Source organism: Stegodyphus dumicola, chromosome 3 (assembly GCF_044657685.1).
Source record: "Stegodyphus dumicola isolate Sdum_Otavi_A_Nest chromosome 3, ASM4465768v1".
In the NCBI taxonomy this organism is placed as follows: Eukaryota; Metazoa; Arthropoda; class Arachnida; order Araneae; family Eresidae; genus Stegodyphus; species Stegodyphus dumicola.
In genome coordinates, this window is record NC_140770.1 from 19,347,613 (window position 1) to 19,366,032 (window position 18,420).

Sequence of the window (18,420 nt, forward strand, 5' to 3'; positions counted from 1 at the left end):
ATAGCTCTAGTATTAGAAGAAAGTAAAAATACGTATTTTATAACTCTTAATAATTCACTGAGTAATTTATTATATGAAAATTTTTATTTTTGCATCTTTCTCACTGATATAAATAATGAGTTATATAACCAGTCTTTGCACAGGGAGAAAGAAAACTTTCATTTTCTGAGGGGATATGCCATTTAAGTGAATTATTGTTAGCCCTATACAGTGAAAATGGAAAATTTACATTATCTTAGATATCAAGCCATTTAAATGAAATGATATGAAGGAACAAACCTTGCCTCAGGAAAGTGCATACCAGGTATGTGAAATCATAGCATAACGTATTAATTTTTTGTAATACTGAATGATAAATATTTTATTATTCTTTTAAAAAAGGCAAAAGATCCTTTTTAAAAGCTGTGAGCCAAAGAGTATCTGATTTTAAAACATTGATTTATAGTGAATAAAAACCTTAGAATGTGTTATGAAAAAGTCATTAAATTATGTTAGGTAAATAGAATGAACTTCATTTAGATAATTATTATGTGATTTACTCTGATACAAAGACTGAAGTTTTGTGATTAATAATTATATTATTCAACTAGGATATTTCCAAAAAATCTACAAAAAGTACATGAGGTATACATAGTTTCATAACGCTGAGCCCTTTTAGATACTATGCGATACTTACACTGATATAGGCTATATTATACGAAGATTTTTGAGTTGAGTATGGTTATAAATCTTCAAGGGAGAGAACTGTCAATTTCTGTTGATAGGAATGTTAAACTGTAAGTCCATGTTTATAAATATATTAAAAAATCAGCTGGCAATCAGAAAATGCTTATATTAAAATTTAGTTTAAGTGAGATCAACTGAATGAGGTGAAAAAACTTTCTCATAATAGAGGAAACAGTAATAATTATTGATAGTACTAATTACTGATATAATTACTTCAGTAATAATTACTGATGTTTAAAAAGTAGGAAACATGAGGTGCTGAGGAAAATTTTAGTTAAATTAGAGGTACGAAAAGTAAAGGGCATTGTAATGTATTTTACTTATTTTCTCAAAAGCTAAAAAGTGTAATTTGTACTTGTATTTAAAGAATGATTTCAGTGAAGGTTAAAATGCAACAGCAGAGGAACTAAGAGAATTCTCAAAATTGGTCAGCATTGCTAGAATTTTCAGACAGCAACAGGTTTGGATTCAGAATTGAGTTATTAAGTGATAAATTTCTAGTCTAAAATATCTAGCATCATGTTCTGTGGTGATTCAAGTAACATATTTTGAGTTTTTCCGGTAGTTTTCACAAATGCAACAGTTTATTGATTAGCTGTTAAAATACCATTTATCCTTATGCAACTTTATGAATATAAATTGAAAAAAGTATTAAAAAATATTTAATTTTGCACAGTTAACTGGAAATTATTTCAAATTAACTTTAATACGAATTTACATTGATAAAATTCAGTTATCCATTAATAAAATTAAAATAATTTAATCATTTTGCTGGATATTTTGGACTTTCATCATGTTATATTTGTAAATGGTAGGATTTACTGATAAATTTTGATATTTATCTTGAAATTTCCACATTAATGCATACAGAAACTGTCATAAATCTGCATATCTTTCACCGGCATTACATTTTCTAAATATTTGGGTCATTTCTTTTGCATGTTAAATGCATCATTTAATGAGGTACATGGATGAGGTAAATGAGTTAACTACATTTATGTGTTGAATTAAAAAATTTTATTCAAACATTTATATAAATACATATTTATAAATATTTACAGAACTTTATATAATACTTTACATTACTGTTTTTAAGTTATCAGAATTCTATAATGAAGCAATCTATATCACAATAATGAAAATGAAAACATAATACTGTCATTTTTATTGAAAAGATTGCACACTAGAGAAATTATTTAAAGAAAATTGTTATAGTAACATAAGCCAGGTAAATGATGAATTCAGTAATCTTAATTTTTTTATAATTTTTAAAATTTATGAAAAAAGATTTTTTAAGGATTTAAATTTTTGCTAATTCTTGTTTAATTGTTCTTTAAATTCCATAGAAACAATTTTGATTTTTCTCACCCTTTTGAATATTTAGTTAATTCAGCATAATTATCACTACTGTGAATGCATTTCTTCAGAAGATAATCCATTTTTTAAAACACATGACCAAGAGGACCTTGTCAATTGAAGTTTGAGCCAAGAATCAATCTGGCTGCAGGTCTACTTATTCTTCTCTTGGTTTGCTGAATTCTATTGATTCTTGAAAATCAATGACTTCTACATGAAGTAATTGATTATTAATTGCGATACGGGTTTTAGTTGGCTGAACTATGCCGACTAAAACCCGTATCACATGTACAAGCTATCCTCAATAGCATGTTGAAAGAAACATTTCCCAGAATTTTTGTTTTGGAGTAACTTAATGTGAAACAAGTTCTTAAAGGAATGAGAAACAAAGCTTCAAGTGAAAAATTTTCAGTTCAGTTTCAAAAAGTCCCACATCGCTAGCCAGGACACAGGTTCCAACAAAATGGACCCTTCAATGGTAGGAAGACGAACAAGTTCATTTCATCGAAAAGTTTCTCTGTGATATGCAATAACCCCATAAGATATTCATTAGGGAGATTATTTTTGGTACTTAAAATGGATCCTTTATCTAAAAAACTGTATTTGAGACTGGTGGTTGTTTTGTTGAATAATCTAAGTATTCAAAGGGGAAGAATTAACCATGATTGAAAATTATTTATTAAATCTGGATTAGTATTATTATTAAAAAAGGTATGTAAAATTTTTCATATTTGTAAAATTTTATTCACAGACTCAATTTTTCGGTGAAGAAACAAATGACAATGTTATATCATAAATATTGCAATATGTTACAAAAATATATCAAGTTTTTATGATCAAAAGAGCAGTACTATGTACATTAGCAAAGCAAACTTCATGAAGCATTCAATTTATACATGCAAGTAATATTATTGATATATACATGGCACATAGGAAATATTAAAAAATAATTGGCAAACTGTTTTAAGACTGATCACAAAATATCTCTACAGATATAACCTTCATGCACTCATTTTTTTAAATATAATTCTGTCTTTTGGTTATGCTGTAGTGCAGGAAGAATATAATTTTTATATTATATTTGCCTTTTATGTTAATTAGAAGACTGGAGACTATTTAAAACATGCTATGAAGGTATTTTATTTAATAAGGTCTTTTTATTTAATGTATAAAATTGGAAAGTGTAAAAGACTGTATGAAATCAACAACAGTATGTCTTCTGTTTCAGCTTTTAACATATTTTTATGTTTCACTCAAAATCTTTGTAGTATCCTCATAAAAACAGTCAGACCTTCGAGCCTGTTTTTCTCTTTTCATGCAAATCATCAAGAGTTGGATTATGATTGTAAAAGTTTGATGAAACATGCTCATTTGGAGTATTACTAATACAGTTTTGTTGTTGCAGCATGAAAACTGCTGGTATGGGCAGTCTTTGCTTACCATTCTGAAACATTCTTTTTGGTAAAGAACCTGATTCAGATATACCTCTGAGAGGTGATTTTGACATATCACTATTCCTAAAATCAAAAAATTCTGAATTTGGCCGTGATCGAGGTGAACTGACGGTATGCCTATAATGTCTACGATTCAAATTGGCCATATATTTTTGTTCTGTCATGAGGTAAGATGGTTGCATTTCAGGGGGCCAGTCTTTTAAATACATGTTCTGATGGAGATGAAATTGTTGCAGGTGTTGTTGTATCTCTTGGAAGTTCATATAATGACTATAACGATTCGGGTCAGCAAATCCTTTCCGACTGCCTGGTCTGAAATAAATTCATAGAGCATTAGTTAAGAAAATATTTGGCATTAAAATATTTAAACATGCTTTAAATCAGTTTAAAGATGAAAAGCAAATTATGAAATTTAAGTATATAACTTTCTAATGGTAAAATCTTCAAGTTCAGAAAGTTGCTATCGAAAAAAATCAATTCCTTGATTGAATTCTAACCTAATCCATGTTAAAAAGGCAGCTGAATGCAGTCATCTCAAGTGGTTCTTAAAATAGTGTTATTTGCGATTAGCGAAAAAGGGGGGGGAGGAAAAGGAAGTTGTTAAACTACAGTGCAAAGACTAAGTTCTATGTTGATTAAAGCAATTTGCAAAGATATTGGATATCGTATCTCCATGTCAAAATTGATAGAACATTTTGAGTATGCACTGGATCTTTCATCAGCAATTTGTCCCACTTATATGTTGATGAAAGGATTCTGCAACTAAAAGCAGCTGGGCCTTCAGCTGCGTTATTGTTCTGCATAGCAGAACCAATAAAAAATGATGTTTTCTGATTCAACTTTTCTGTAAGTGGGTACGAATTATTGACAAGTGGACTTGAGGGTTAAAATTACAATAAAGGCAATGCTATGATATAGTCAAGAATTTTTGTAAACTTGAGGGTATTCTTTATAGATGTACTGCTACACATGTATGCCCACCAGCGACTGAGTAGTAAAGTCACTGAACTGCATGAGCATTTTTTTGCTTCTCCCTACATGTATACTAGTCAGTTTCCCTTGGAAAATCTTCCACGTCCATTCATCTTTTCTCAGATAACTCTTGAGTGCGTTACCATAATTAAAACAAAGTGTACATGTGTATTATTTCATATATAAAGAAATTCATAACAATAGCTGGTTACAATTTTATTGCCTTTAAATTCGACCATATGTCATCCTGACCTTCTCTAAAGCTATTCACTTGATGGAAAGGCGTTCCTGCAAGTGTACAAGGTGCAGCTCTCTATAGTGGCAAATGCAAATGGCTGGGATTCCGAAGTTAAATCCTACCATCTCGTTGCTTTTCTGAGACCCAAAAATCATAATTGGGCTTTGGCATAAAGTATTTAGACTGTACCATTGGAAACATTTCAGGAGCTCGCCACAAATGTGGAAAGGCTGTCTCATCTCACCTTTTCAACTTCCTATCAGAAACAAGCAAAATCCTGTTCTGCAGTACTTTATCGATGGCATCCAGGATCCTGAGATATGGAAAGTCTTTTGAATGGTGTATGTCAAGGATTTAAAAATCGATTTAGTGTATGCCATGAAATTGAAAGCACCTCAAGTCCAGTATCCTTGTGTTCTGCCTCTGAGCACATAACCCCGTTCGGAATTAATGATGGAGGAGTAAATCTATTCAGTATATAATAGCTAGAGACAATATCACAGCAAGTATAGAATTTTTACTTCCTGTATGGTGTCCTGGAATATTCCAAAAACTGTAAGAGCCTGAAAGGAGTACTAAGAGCTGCAGCACTCATTGACGTATCAAAGACAGTCACCTCCATGACAATTACCAATGCAAGTGATAAGGTCAAAGTCATTAGAAAAGGCAAAGTGCTTGCAGCATGTACTCCAGTGGCCTGCATTTTTAACAAATCTTTAAATATATATCTTCGGAGAAACTAACATGCGAGTTATTCTCGAGCCTTTTCTATCGTCAAACAAAGCTACAAAGAAAGTGTATATTGGCAGATAGCTATCAACCAAAAAAATGACTTTGGGAGTTCAAGATGCTGCTGTTTGGATTACATAATGCAATGATATTTAAACACATCATGGACACCGTGTCGACAGGTGTTTCCTACGAAGCCTGCCTATCATCATCATTAAATAAACTTCTGATGAAAATTTGGAAAATACCGAAGAGGTGCTTCAGAAATTAAAAGAAGCCAATCTAAAATTAAGCTACGTGAAATGTAAATGACAGGAAGTGATATGCATGTCATCATCGAAGGTGTGTGTCAGCAGTTAAAGATGCTCCGAAAATATTCATCAACTTTTGTGGGGCTGCAGGATATTTCTGAAGGACCTTTCTTCCATCGCACGACCCCTTAAAAAGCCAGCAGAGAGCAAGCAAAATCTCTTGAGAAAAATAAATGTGAGGATGCATTTAACAACTTGAAAGAAGCTTCAACATCTGCTCCTATCCTGACATATCCTCAACTTGACAAATCATTTTTTTCTTGACACTGACGCAACCAACGAGAGTGTCGGTACTGTTTTGGCCCAAGAAATAAATGGCCAATAACGTTTCATAGTCTACTGGAGCAAGTACCTATCAACTTGAGAGGAATTACCATGTCATCATGAAGCAGTTGCTTGCTATAGTTAAAGCCATAGAACATTTCCATCATTATCTCTACGGCAAAAAGTTCCTGCTCCGCACGGATCACGCATCATTGACCTAGCTTTTAAACTTCAAAAATCCTGAGGGCCAAATAGCCAGGTGGATACAGAGACTCAAAGAATATGACATAACTATCGGTTATCGGAAGGGGTCATCACACGGAAACGTTGACATCCTGTCTAGAAGACCCTGCCCAGAAAATTGCTGATGTTGTTTCAGGATCGAAGTGAAAAATCGAGCTTGGCGACATTAAGCCCATAATTGACTTAACTACCTGGCAGGACATTTCGATCAATAGTCCTACAACAGAACAAATACTGGGCTCTCTGGAACTTACTCCATATTCGAAACATTGTATCGTAAATTCGAATTGAATGATGGGGCGGCTTTCCGGTGGCAGCTGATACTTCCAAGATCCTCGAAAGAACTACATAGCAGCCCTACAGGAGGCCACTTCAGAATAATGAAGATCTTTTAGAGAATTCGAGAGTGCTTCTGGAGTAATGCGAAGGATGACGTGCAAAAGTGGTGCCGATCTTGCGATGCATGTGCAGGTTGGAAAGGACCAAAGAAACACAGCTGAGGTAAGTTGCAGAGTTACAGTGTAGAAGCAACTTTTGAACATATCGCCTTGGACTACTTTACGAAGTGGCCTGAAACATATCCTGTTCGATAGCAGCAGAGTTAATGATACAACACTGGATTTCCAGGTTCGGAGTGCCTCTTCATTTATATTCCGATCAGGGAAGGAATATTACATCGGCTGTAATCAAAGAATTTCGCAAGCTACTTGACATTGACAAAACCCAAACTATGCCTTTACATCCCGTCACATGGCATGGTAGAGAGGTTTAATCGAACCATCCTTAACAACCTCTCGTTGGTGGTTTCAGAAACCAACATGACTGTAACAAGAAGTTACCTCTATTTTTACTAGCTTATCACAGTGATATTCATGAGACTACCAGCTATTTCCCGTCTCTGATGCTCTTCAATCGTGACCTTCGTCTACCTTGCGATCTCTTGTTTGGCTGCCCTCTGGAGGCGGCTTCATTGCCTGAGGAATACATCCGAGATCTCCATGCCCGGGCACAAGAGCTACAAGACATCGATTCAACAAAGGAGACAAAGTGCAGTTCTGGAATCCGATTCGACAGAGAGGACTCTGTTCTAAACTACAGTCACCTTGGGATGAGATCTCATTGCCTATCGGGTCTTCATCTTCTGCGTTGCTAAACTGACTCACTCTTGAGCAAAACTCGCATCACTTCAAACCGGGCCTGGAGATCTCGGATGTACTCCTCAGGCAATGAAGCCGCATCTGGAGGACAAACAGATCGCAAGGCAGACGAAGGTCATGATCGAAGAGCATGAAAGACAGGAAATAGCTGGTAGTCTCGTGAATATCACTGTGACAAGCCAGTAAAAATAGAAGTAACTTTTTATTACAGATCTGTTGTTTTCTGGAAACCACCAACGAGAGGTTGTTAAGGATGGTTCGATTAAACCTCTCTACCATGCCATGTGACGGGATGTAAAGGCGTCGTTTGGATTTTGTCAATGTCAAGTAGCTTGCGAAGTTCTTTGATTACAGCCGATGTAACATTTCTTCCCTGATCAGAATATAACTGAAGAGGCACTCTGAACCTGGAAATCCAGTGTTGTATCATTAACTCTGCTGCTATCAAACAGGATATGTTTCAGTCCACTTCGTAAAGTAGTCAAAGGCGATACGTTCAAAAGTTGCTTCTACACTGTAACTCTGCAGCTTACCTCAGCTGTGTTTCTTTGGTCCTTTCCGACCTGCACATGCATCGCAAGATCGGCACCACTTTTGCACGTCATCCTTCGCATTACTCCAGAAGCACTCTCGAATTCTCTAAAAGATCTTCATTATTCCGAAGTGGCCTCCTTTAGGGCTGCTATGTAGTTCTTTTGAGGATCTTGGAAGTATAAGCTGCCATTGGAAAGCCGCCTCATCATTCAATTCGAATTTACGGTACAATGTTTCGAATATGGAGTGAGTTCCAGAGAGCCCAGTATTTGTTCTGTTGAAGGACTATTGATCGAAATTTCCTGCCAGGTAGTTAAGTTAATTATGGGTTAAATGTTGCTATCTTCCAGCTCGATTTTTCACTTCAACCTGGGAACAATATCGGGAGCTTTGTGGGCAGGATCTTGTAGACAGGATGTCGACGTTTCTGTGTGATGATCCCTTCCGAAAACTGATAGTTATGCCATATTCCTGTATCCACCTGGCTATTCGGCCCCCAGGATTCTTGAAATTTAAAAGCCAGGTCAACGACACATGATCCGTGCAGACCAGGAAGTTTTTTAAGTAGAGATAATGATGAAAATGTTCTATGGCCTTTAACTATGGTGAGCAACTGTTTCTTGCTCGTTTATTTCTTGGGCCAAAACAACACTCTCATTGGTTGCGTCCGTTTCAAGAATAAATGTTTTGTAGGGATACATCAGGATTGGAGCAGATGTTGAAGCTTCTTTCAAGTTGTTAAATGCATCTTCGCATTCTTTTTTCCCACAAGAAATTTTGTGTGGTCTCTGTTGGCTTGTTAAGGGATCATGCGATAGAAGAAAAGTCCTTCAGAAATCTCCTGCAGCATCTCAAGCTGATGAATATTTTCGGGGAACTGCCGTACACACAGCTTAGTGATGACATGCATGTCACTTTCTGTCATTTACATTTCACGGGACTTAATTTTAAATTGACTTCTTTCAATTTCTGAAGCACCTCCTCAGTATTTTTCCAAATGTTCTTCAAAAGGTCAGACAGGCTTCATAGGAAAGACTTCTCGACACGGTGTCCATGACGCGTTTAAATGTTGTTGTTGCAGTATGTAATCCAAACGGCATCATCTTGAACTACCAAAGTCATTTTCTTGGTTGATTGCTGTCTGCCAATATACACAATATACTCTCCTCTTGGTTTAAAAACCACTTGGTTCTAGGTAGAATGTGCCTGTCTTTCTTTGTAGCTTCGTTTGATGATAGAAAAGGCTCGAGAATAACTCGCATGTTAGGTTTTCCGAAGATATATATTTAAAGATTTGTTAAATGCAGGCCACTGGAGTACATGCTGCAAGCACTTTGTCTTTTCTAACGAGTTTGGCCTTATCACTTGTATTGGTAACTGTCATGGGCGTCATAGGGTGACTGTCTTCAATAAGTCGATGAGTGCTGCGGCTCCTAGTACTTACAGTTCTTAGAATATTCCAGGATACTCATACTGGAAGTAAAAATTCTGTTCTTGCTGTGATATCATCTCTAGCTATTATTTACTGCACAGATTTATTCCTCCTTCTTTAATTCTGAATGGGGTTTTATCTTCCACTTGTTGAGCCGTCTTTTCAACTGATTGCAAGGAATTCCATCGGTATGTTCCAACTGCAACACATTACGAAATTCTGTTTTCTGCATCCTTCCATGTCTTCGGTTGTTTAGCAGTTCCAGCACTTTACGGTCGATTTATTGTCGCTCCTATTACGTCTCAAGGTATCCACTGGCTTCTGGACTTCAGCAGCTCTGACCAGTGGTGATCCTTACAAGTTGGGCTGCCTCGAATTGCATGGCTATACCAGAGTGCTTTTTGAATCCTTGACATCCTCTATTCACAGGGCTCTTAGGATCTTTGATGTCATTGCTGAAGTGACTGCAGAGATAATGTTTCCATGAGCTTCTGTTGGTGTGCTGTTAAAATACACTTCTTGCCAAAATGCAGCTCCAACGCAATTCGATTGCAGGCTTTAAAGAGGGTCAGCATGGCATAGGATTGAATTTAATTCCTTGAACTGCTCTCTTCAACTGTGTCTATTGAACCTTCCATACCCTCAAATTTCTAATTTCGTTTCATCTTGACTTGTGTCAATTCTTTCTCGGCCTGATTCCATCTTTTTAATGGAATTGACAGCCCCTCCTAGCTTCTCCATTTCTCTTCTTATAGGCATTCAACCCCACTCCTGACAACAAAAATTATTGCGTACATATTGATTCATAGTAGATTAAATGCACACACAATTGATGGTTACTTGATCAAACTTATTTTACCAAAATGAGCACTTTACAATTCTGGAACACGCAAAAGTACTCTTACAGCTCTTCTCGGTATCACAAAGCACAATTAGTAGTTAAAAATCAAACTGCTAAGAACATCAAACAAAAGTGCAAAGGGTCTTTTGGAGATATCTTGATACTCCAAACTAAAACTGAACTAAACTTCGAAACTGATGCTGTCTCCAGTCTTGTACAGTTTATTCTGGGTTGCCGAGAAACTAGTACCTGAGAGTATTTTCCCACTTCTTGAAACTACTGGATATACTCTCAGATACAAGTTTCCCGGCAACTCGGAATAAACTGTACAAGACCGGAGACAGCATCAGTTTCGAAGTTTAGTTCAGTTTTAGTTTGGAGTATCAAGATATCTCCAAAAGAGCCTTTGCACTTTTGTTTGATGTTCTTAGCAGTTTGATTTGTAACTACTAATTGTGCTCTGTGATACCGAGAAGAGCTGTAAGAGTACTTTTGCGAGTTCCGGAATTGTAAAGTGCTCATTTTGGTAAAATAAGTTTGATCAAGTAACCATCAATTGTGTGTGCATTTAATGTACTATGAATCAATATGTACGCAATAATTTTTGTTGTCAGGAGTGGGGCTGAATGCCTACAAGAAGAGAAATGGAGAAGCTAGGAGGGGCTGTCAATTCCATTAAAAAGATGGAATCAGGCCGAGAAAGGATTGACACAAGTCAAAATGAAACGAAATTAGAAATTTGAGGGTATGGAAGGTTCAGTAGACACAGTTGAAGAAAGCAGTTCAAGAAATTAAATTCGATCCTATGCCATGCTGACCTTCTTTAAAGCCTGCAATCGAATTGCGTTGGAGCTGCATTTTGGCGAGAAGTGTATTTTAACAGCACACCAACAGAACCCTGTCGAAACATTATCTCTGCAGTCACTTCAGCAATGACATCAAAGATCCTAAGAGCCTTGTGAATAGAGGATGTCAAGGATTAAAAAAGCACTCTGGTATAGCCACGCAGTTCGAGGCAGCCCAACTTGTAACGATCACCACCGGTCAGAGCTGCTGAAGTTCAGAAGCCAGTGGATACCTTGAGATGTAATAGGAGCGACAATAAATCGACCATAAAGTGCTGGAACTGCTAAACAACTGAAGGCACGGAAGGACGCAGGAAACAGAATTTTCAGAATTTCATAATGTGTTGCAGTTGGAACATACCAATGGAATTCCTTGCAATATCATCATCAATTGAAAAGACGGCTCAACAAGTGGAAGATAAACACCTTTCAGAATTAAAGATAAAGGAGTAAATCTGTGCAGTAAATAATAGCTAGAGATGATATCACAGCAAGAACAGAATTTTTACTTCCAGTATGAGTATCCTGGAATATTCTAAGAACTATAAGAACCTGAAAGGAGTACTAGAAGCCGCAGCACTCATCGACGTATGGAAGACAGTCACCCTATGACGCCCATGACAGTTACCAATGCAAGTGATAAGGTCAAAGTCGTTAGAAAAGGCAAAGTGCTTGCAGCATGTACTCCAGTGGCCTGCATTTAACAAATCTTTAAATATATATCTTCGGAGAACCTAACATGCGAGTTATTCTCGAGCCTTTTCTATCATCAAACGAAGCTACAAAGAAAGACAGGCACATTCTACCTAGAACCAAGTGGACCAGGTTTAAAAGAGTGTATATTGGCAGATAGCAATCAACCAAGAAAGTTCAAGATGATGCCGTTTGGATTACATACTGCAACAACAACATTTAAACGCGTCATGGACACCGTGTCGAGAGGTCTTTCCTATGAAGCCTGTCTGACCTCTTGAAGAACATTTGGAAAAATACTGAGGAGGTGCTTCAGAAATTGAAAGAAGTCAATTTAAAATTAAGTCCCGTGAAATGTAAATGACAGAAAGTGACATGCATGTCATCACTAAGCTGTGTGTACGGCAGTTCCCCGAAAATATTCATCAGCTTGAGATGCTGCAGGAGATTTCTGAAGGACTTTTCTTCTATCGCACGATCCCTTAACAAGCGGAGACCACAATTTCGTATGAGAGTTGGATACAGTTACATTTACATATCTACATTTATTCAATCACAATACCAATTACAATTCTAGGTAGACTGGACCCAAATATTGCTACGTTTGGTAGTATGTGTACAATTTAGTGAAATAGTTATTTACTCAATGTTAGACTTGCTGCTATATTCTTACTTTTCTGGCAAAGTTTCACTTCTTTACATTCATGTTACATTATACAAAAAACTACAATTTCACTAAAATTATTTACATATATACAAAATTCGTAAAAATATTGTTCAAATATTGTACATAAATAGATAATTTTAGTGAAATTGTTGCATTTTTCTGTATAACATAACATGAAAATTTACAGAGATGATGCTCTACCGTAAAAATAAGAGTACAGGGTCAAGTAAATGAGATAGGGTATTGCTAATTTGGCGCGATCCCAGCAAGCTGGCAACGATTTTCGCAACTGATTTTGATTGCCAAATTTGGCGAGAAATCACCAAACTTCACAACCTTTTGGTCCTGTTCCTGTATAACTGTAATGGATATTGTAATTGAATAACGAATTGATACTCTGTGTAACTGTAACTGGCCCTATATGCCCTAAGTACTAGAAATACCTAAGTGGCCTGGCGAAAACTATATAAGACTGGAAAAAGCATCTCTTTTTCAGTTGTTGTATTGTTAATTCAGCATGAGTTCGGAGTACTGACCTGTATCCGGGTTATCTTCCCTCTTTAAATGCATTTTGTTTAAACATTCTTAGTAGTTTGAAGTATAACTAATGAATGTGCTTGTGATACAGCAGAGTTATACAACTATTTTTGTGGAAAGTTTCAGAACTGTGAATTTTTTCCTTTGATAAAATAAATTTTATCAACCTATCATCGAACCAGTGTGCATTCAATCTATTACGATCCCATGTGCACACAGCAGGTTTTGGTGTCAGAAGTGGGGTTGGAATGTCAGTGGCAAGAGTGATGAAGAAGCAATGAAGTCAGCTGATGGCAGCCTTAGGTGCATTCAAAGAAGAGATGAAAATGGGCCAAGAAATGATTGAAGCTGGTCAAGAAGAAATGAAAAGAGAAATTACTGCCACAATAGAAAACACATTCAAAGCTATGGAAGGCAGAATAGACATAGCTGAAGAAAAATTTGGTTAAACTGAAAGAGTTTCTGCTATCCAACAACAAACTATGGAATTTCTGCTGCTTTCACCGAGAAAGTTGAAAATTAAAAGAAATCTATTAACAGCAGCTGGTCACAATTGAATTCGACTCTTATGGAAAACCAGAGTCTAAGACTTCAAAGTTCTGTCCAGTGCATTGTAGCTGCACTTTGGGTAGGTTTCCATTGGTGAGATTTTTCAACGGAATCCCACAAAAACACTATGGATGTAGTCTCATCTCGCGTTTTCGGACTGCCCGTCAGAAACAATGGAAATCTTGTTCCTACAATAGTTTGTCGATGCATCCAGGATCCTGAGATACAGAAAGGCCTTGCGAATTACGGATGTCAAGGATTTAAAAGAGCTCTAGTGTATGCCATGAAATTCGAGGCAGCCCAGAAACTCATAGAAACTGCCACCCAGTCAGAGCTGCTGATGTTCATGAGCTAGTGGTTCAACTGACTGCTTATCTAGATGATTAAACCAAGCATGTCAATGCAGAATAAGAGTGGAAACACTTGGATGCTAAGGTGTTGGAAGTGCGATGGTGAAGACCATGCACTTAGGAACTACAGAACAATCCAAGGCACAGAAAATAAGACTAGAGCACACACACACACACACACAAAAAAAAAAAAAAAAAAAAAAAAAAAAATTAGTGGCCATCTTGCAGAGTGGAGATTGAAAGATGAGAAGCTCCCATTTCAAAGCGCTTCAGATTTCTGTAATAAGTGGCGGCAGTAATGGACTCTTTTTTTCTTGGGACATATCAGTGGAGCTCATTGCAATATGATGTTGATACAGCAGCCACTGTTACCATCATTCGAAAAGATTTGGCTCAACAACTGAAAGGTAAACTCATCTGGACACCAGTCTGTGTTACCCTCCAGACTGTAACTGGGGAGAAGATTGACATAGACGGAAAGTTAAACATTCACTTCACATTTGGAAGTGCCACCTACCATTACATGGCATATGTTACAGATATTATAGATCCTTGCATACTCAAACTGGACTTCCTAAGGAAATAAATTTTTTCCTTGGACTTTAAAAATAATGAACTGCATTCGGCCTCTGAGGACATAACCCCGTTCAGAATCAATGATGAAGAAGTTTAGTCTGTCCACCTTAGCTTAAGATGATATCACTGTATCAGCAAGAATAGAAATTTTCCTTCCTGGACTTCCTGGATTCATAACTGAATACAGAAATTTACAGTACAGCATCATGGAACTGTAACAGCCAAAATGGAGAACTAGTTGCCTCAGCACTCGTCAACCTATTGACGACAGTTATCCAGTGAGAGTTGCCATCTGTTTGAAGTGTAATTACCGATTGTACTCTGTCATACTGTGAAGAACTGTACGAGTATTTTTTGTGGAAAGTTTAGAAACTTGAGTTTTTTTTTTTTTTTTTTTTCTGATAAAATAAATTTTATTAAACTATTATCAAACCTGTGTGCGCTCTGTTACGAACCAATACACACACAACAATATGTATCCTACTTTGCATCATGTCATTTTTTGTTTTTAAGCTATGCTGACTTAAGTATCAATGGTTTTCTTATGAGGAAATACTAAACATTACATTCCTGACTAAATTGGAATATCAGAGGATGATGAGTTTCAGAAATGTTTCAACATTGTTACAAAAGGATTTTATTTTGAATGTATTATGTTGTTTTCAAACTTCAATTACTTTAGTTCCATCTATCCCAATTTCCAGATTTCTAGATCTTGGATTATAAGCCAAAATGTATAGTTTCATAAAAAAATAGGACTTATAGATGTCAGTATACTCTTAAAAGTATTTTAATATATAAAAGAATTTTGAAAAATCTTAAAAATATATATACTATAGTATATTTACACCCTCTCATAATATAATTAATAGTTTTTTTTAATATTATATCAATATAAGTTGAAATATATCTTATAAATATTCATAAAAATAAATAGTAAAGTTAAATTAAATTAAATAATTCTCTTGCACCATTGCTGCAAGGAATGAAATTTGAATTTAACAAATGTTCCCTATTCGTATAAAGCAAATTAAAAAAGTTAATTAAAATTTTAATTGCATACAAATAAATGATTAATTATTGCTGTGAGCTAATTTACAATATCATTTAAATTCTGAAAATGTATGTAAATTAAGTGAAAGTATCTAAAACCAGGAATAAAGATATAATATTCTAAAAAATTAATCCTAATTTTTTTTTTTTTTTTTTTTTTTTAAATTTCCAAGACTAAATTAATTTGCATTAGTGAATAATTGTTGAGCAGGCAGGAGACAGATCTTATCAAGGGGAAGTTGCCTCCAAACCTAACTCTTCAATTACTCAATTTGTGTATTGTCATCCATATATGTATGGGTATAGTAATATTCAAAACCAAAAGTAAATCAAATGTAGTGAATTACTAAAAAATTTAAACAAAAGGAATTTTGAGAAATTTAGAAAGAAATTGACTAAGAATTAAAATAATAATTAAATGTAAATTGCCAATGTAAAAAGAGTAGAAAACCTAATTTAGAAACCTTTGTATATTTGAAAACTTCCCTCGAAACAAATTATGCATGTAAATCAAAAATAAACTATATACAATCTATAAAAAATACATAAATAATACTAAAATAATACCAAAAAGGCAAATAAATAGTAAGTTTTAATTTAACCTACCTTCTATACATTTTGTATTTCAGAGAGTGGAGTAGCATTTGCTAAATTAAGTGAGGTTGAGTAGTAAATTAGTTCACAGCAATAATTAATCATTTATTTGTATGCAATTAAAATTTCAACTTTAAATTTGTATGAATAGAAAATGTTTCTTAATTCCAAATATTCCTTATAGTATATATGATATAAAGTATCTTTGGTTGGCTATAAAGGCTTAAATTATCTTACTTTGACATTTCCTTGTAAATTTCTAAGCTTTGAGTCTTTGGAGTTAATTCTAGATTGCTTCCCTGTAATTAAAAATAAAAATATTGAAATGATACTGCATTTAAGCATTATTCCTTATATCAGTTTTGATGATAATGAAGTTTTACTTAATAAAAACTACATGTACATTTTGGTTTAAGAAGTAAAATCATATAAACATTTCAAGTAAATAACATAAAACATAAATTTCATACTTTTGAAAGTAATCGTCAGCGAAGATATATTACATTTAGCACAAAAATTAAAGACCATTTTATTTTCAGAAATCCTTAAACATATTTTGCAGAGCATTAGAAAAAATATGCATTCAGGCTTAAGAAAAGTCTAGAATATTTTTTTAGGGGCAAGATTTTTAAGGGAAGGAAGAATGCTGCATCAGAACCTCATAATAGTATCTTAATTAGGATTAGATATATATTTTGGAGTAGTACTCACTTTTTAATAATAAATCTGCAGTCAGAGAATTCTTTTCATTTGTTTATCATAGCTATGTGCAGAATAATTTATATATTATAACAAACACATAGATTTAATTTGAAAAAAAATTTTTTTAAGCAACAGAGTTTTCTGATAAATTTTATATTCTACATATATCTGATACTCAAATTTAATCAAGAACTTTCTATTAATCATAGTGGATTTTCCTTGCTGGAAAAATTATTATTAAAAATGTAAATATAGTTTTTAATGTAAAGCTTATCTGGGATAATCTTTAATCATTATTATAATATATAGCAATGATACAGAAGACATTCATGAAATATAAACATCACATAATTTATTCAGATGGTTATTAAGCATTCAGGGCATGGAGTGACAATTGCAGGCTTAAGAGATCCTCAACTCTCCAACATGACCAAGATATCAGAAATGACATCAACCTCAAATATGAGACTCTCAAAATTTTCAAAGAGCCTTACAACATTCTGTGCCCTCTCCCCCAAACAAAAATTTATTTAAATCTCTTACAGCCTTGTACCAAGAAAGATCCCTCTGCAATAATCAAAGAAAAGGGTGACCATACCATTGAGGAACTCACGACCTTAACTCAAGATCTGACGATTGCCTATACAGACGGCTCTTCCGAGTCCAGTCTGAACAGAGAAGGAGCGGGAGTCTTTTTCATCGGACCAGACGGAGTGCAGAAATGCCACAGTATTCCTGTTGGGAAAATCGCCTCCAACTATACATGCGAGCTCGTCACCATCAAAAGTGCTCAGAAGATTTATCTCTCTAAAGAAGACCAGAGTTCCAAGGGCATCATCATCTTCTCTCATTGCAAATCAGCATTGCAAGCGATCCGGAAGGGCAAATGTCAACTCAGTCATCAGATCATTGAGCTTACAAACAAAATCATTGCTGCCCAAAGATCCTGCATCTTACAATGGATACCGGCTCATGTAAATATTTTTGGTAATGAGAAGGCCGATGAGCTTGCAAAGGCATCCCGTGATTCTCCTCAGCCATCCAACTGCCTAACCCTCGTTGATGCCAATGCAGTTGCCAGCCAAAGACTAATCGGTCAAGTTAAAGGAAACTCCATCCCGGAATTGAACTGTGACAGAGCCATATGGACTATCATAACCAGACTTAGGACAAATCACTTAAAAGGGATGAGGATTTCTGCAGACGGACAGCGTAGTTACACCAAACATTTGTCCTCATTGCCCAGATGACATCCCACTGTCTCGCCATCACATCTTCAGCTGACCAGCAATTCAGGCCAGACTGTTTAACATCGGCATTGAAGACCCAGTGGACCTACTTTATACTGATAGAGCTGCCGAGGTTGCAAAAGCTGTCTTTGACAGGACAGCTTCGAAGCTATATAATTGCACTTTGTCATAGACACGACATCATCATTAAGCATCCCATAATAGCAAATTCACGGCATGCATTATCTTTAGTTTGTAAAATTTGTCAGTAATTTTTTATTACCATTTTTTAATATTTGGAACCATGCTATATATTTTGCATTTTGAAACATTTTATTAATAAAATTAAAGTTCTCTATGTGTGTTTC

At 35.2% G+C, this 18,420-nt stretch overlaps 2 protein-coding genes across 6 annotated transcripts in view; one reads left to right on the forward strand and one right to left on the reverse strand.

Moving 5' to 3' along the window:
* Nucleotides 1–19: 19 nt before the first annotated feature.
* On the forward strand, nucleotides 20–18,410 carry LOC146997924 (uncharacterized). The gene is made up of 2 exons (XM_085812622.1): nucleotides 20–304; nucleotides 17,369–18,410. The coding sequence occupies exons 1-2, from the start codon at nucleotides 266–268 to the stop codon at nucleotides 18,071–18,073; spliced, it is 744 nt and encodes a 247-aa protein (XP_085668748.1). The 5' UTR covers nucleotides 20–265; the 3' UTR covers nucleotides 18,074–18,410.
* The window catches only part of LOC118192474 (partitioning defective 3 homolog), a 507,756-nt gene continuing 491,082 nt past the window's right edge, over nucleotides 1,747–18,420 (reverse strand). For 4 of the 5 annotated variants that reach the window (XM_085812621.1, XM_085812620.1, XM_085812619.1 and 1 more), the window contains 2 exons: nucleotides 16,359–16,420; nucleotides 1,747–3,848 (listed from right to left, as the gene is read on the reverse strand). In XM_085812621.1, the coding sequence (XP_085668747.1) occupies nucleotides 3,368–3,848; nucleotides 16,359–16,420 (543 nt within the window). In that variant the 3' untranslated portion in view covers nucleotides 1,747–3,367. Of the gene's footprint in view, nucleotides 3,849–16,358; nucleotides 16,421–16,832; nucleotides 16,885–18,420 lie in introns of all 5 variants that reach the window. The other variant, XR_015040147.1, reaches the window with a different exon arrangement.

Bases quoted from the DNA above. Each gene is read 5' to 3' on its own strand.
- LOC146997924 (XM_085812622.1), top strand. From the start codon at position 266: ATGAAGGAACAAACCTTGCCTCAGGAAAGTGCATACCAG. The intron at 305-17,368 runs GTATGTGAAATC...AATCTCTTACAG, and splicing joins CTCAGGAAAGTGCATACCAG to CCTTGTACCAAGAAAGATCC.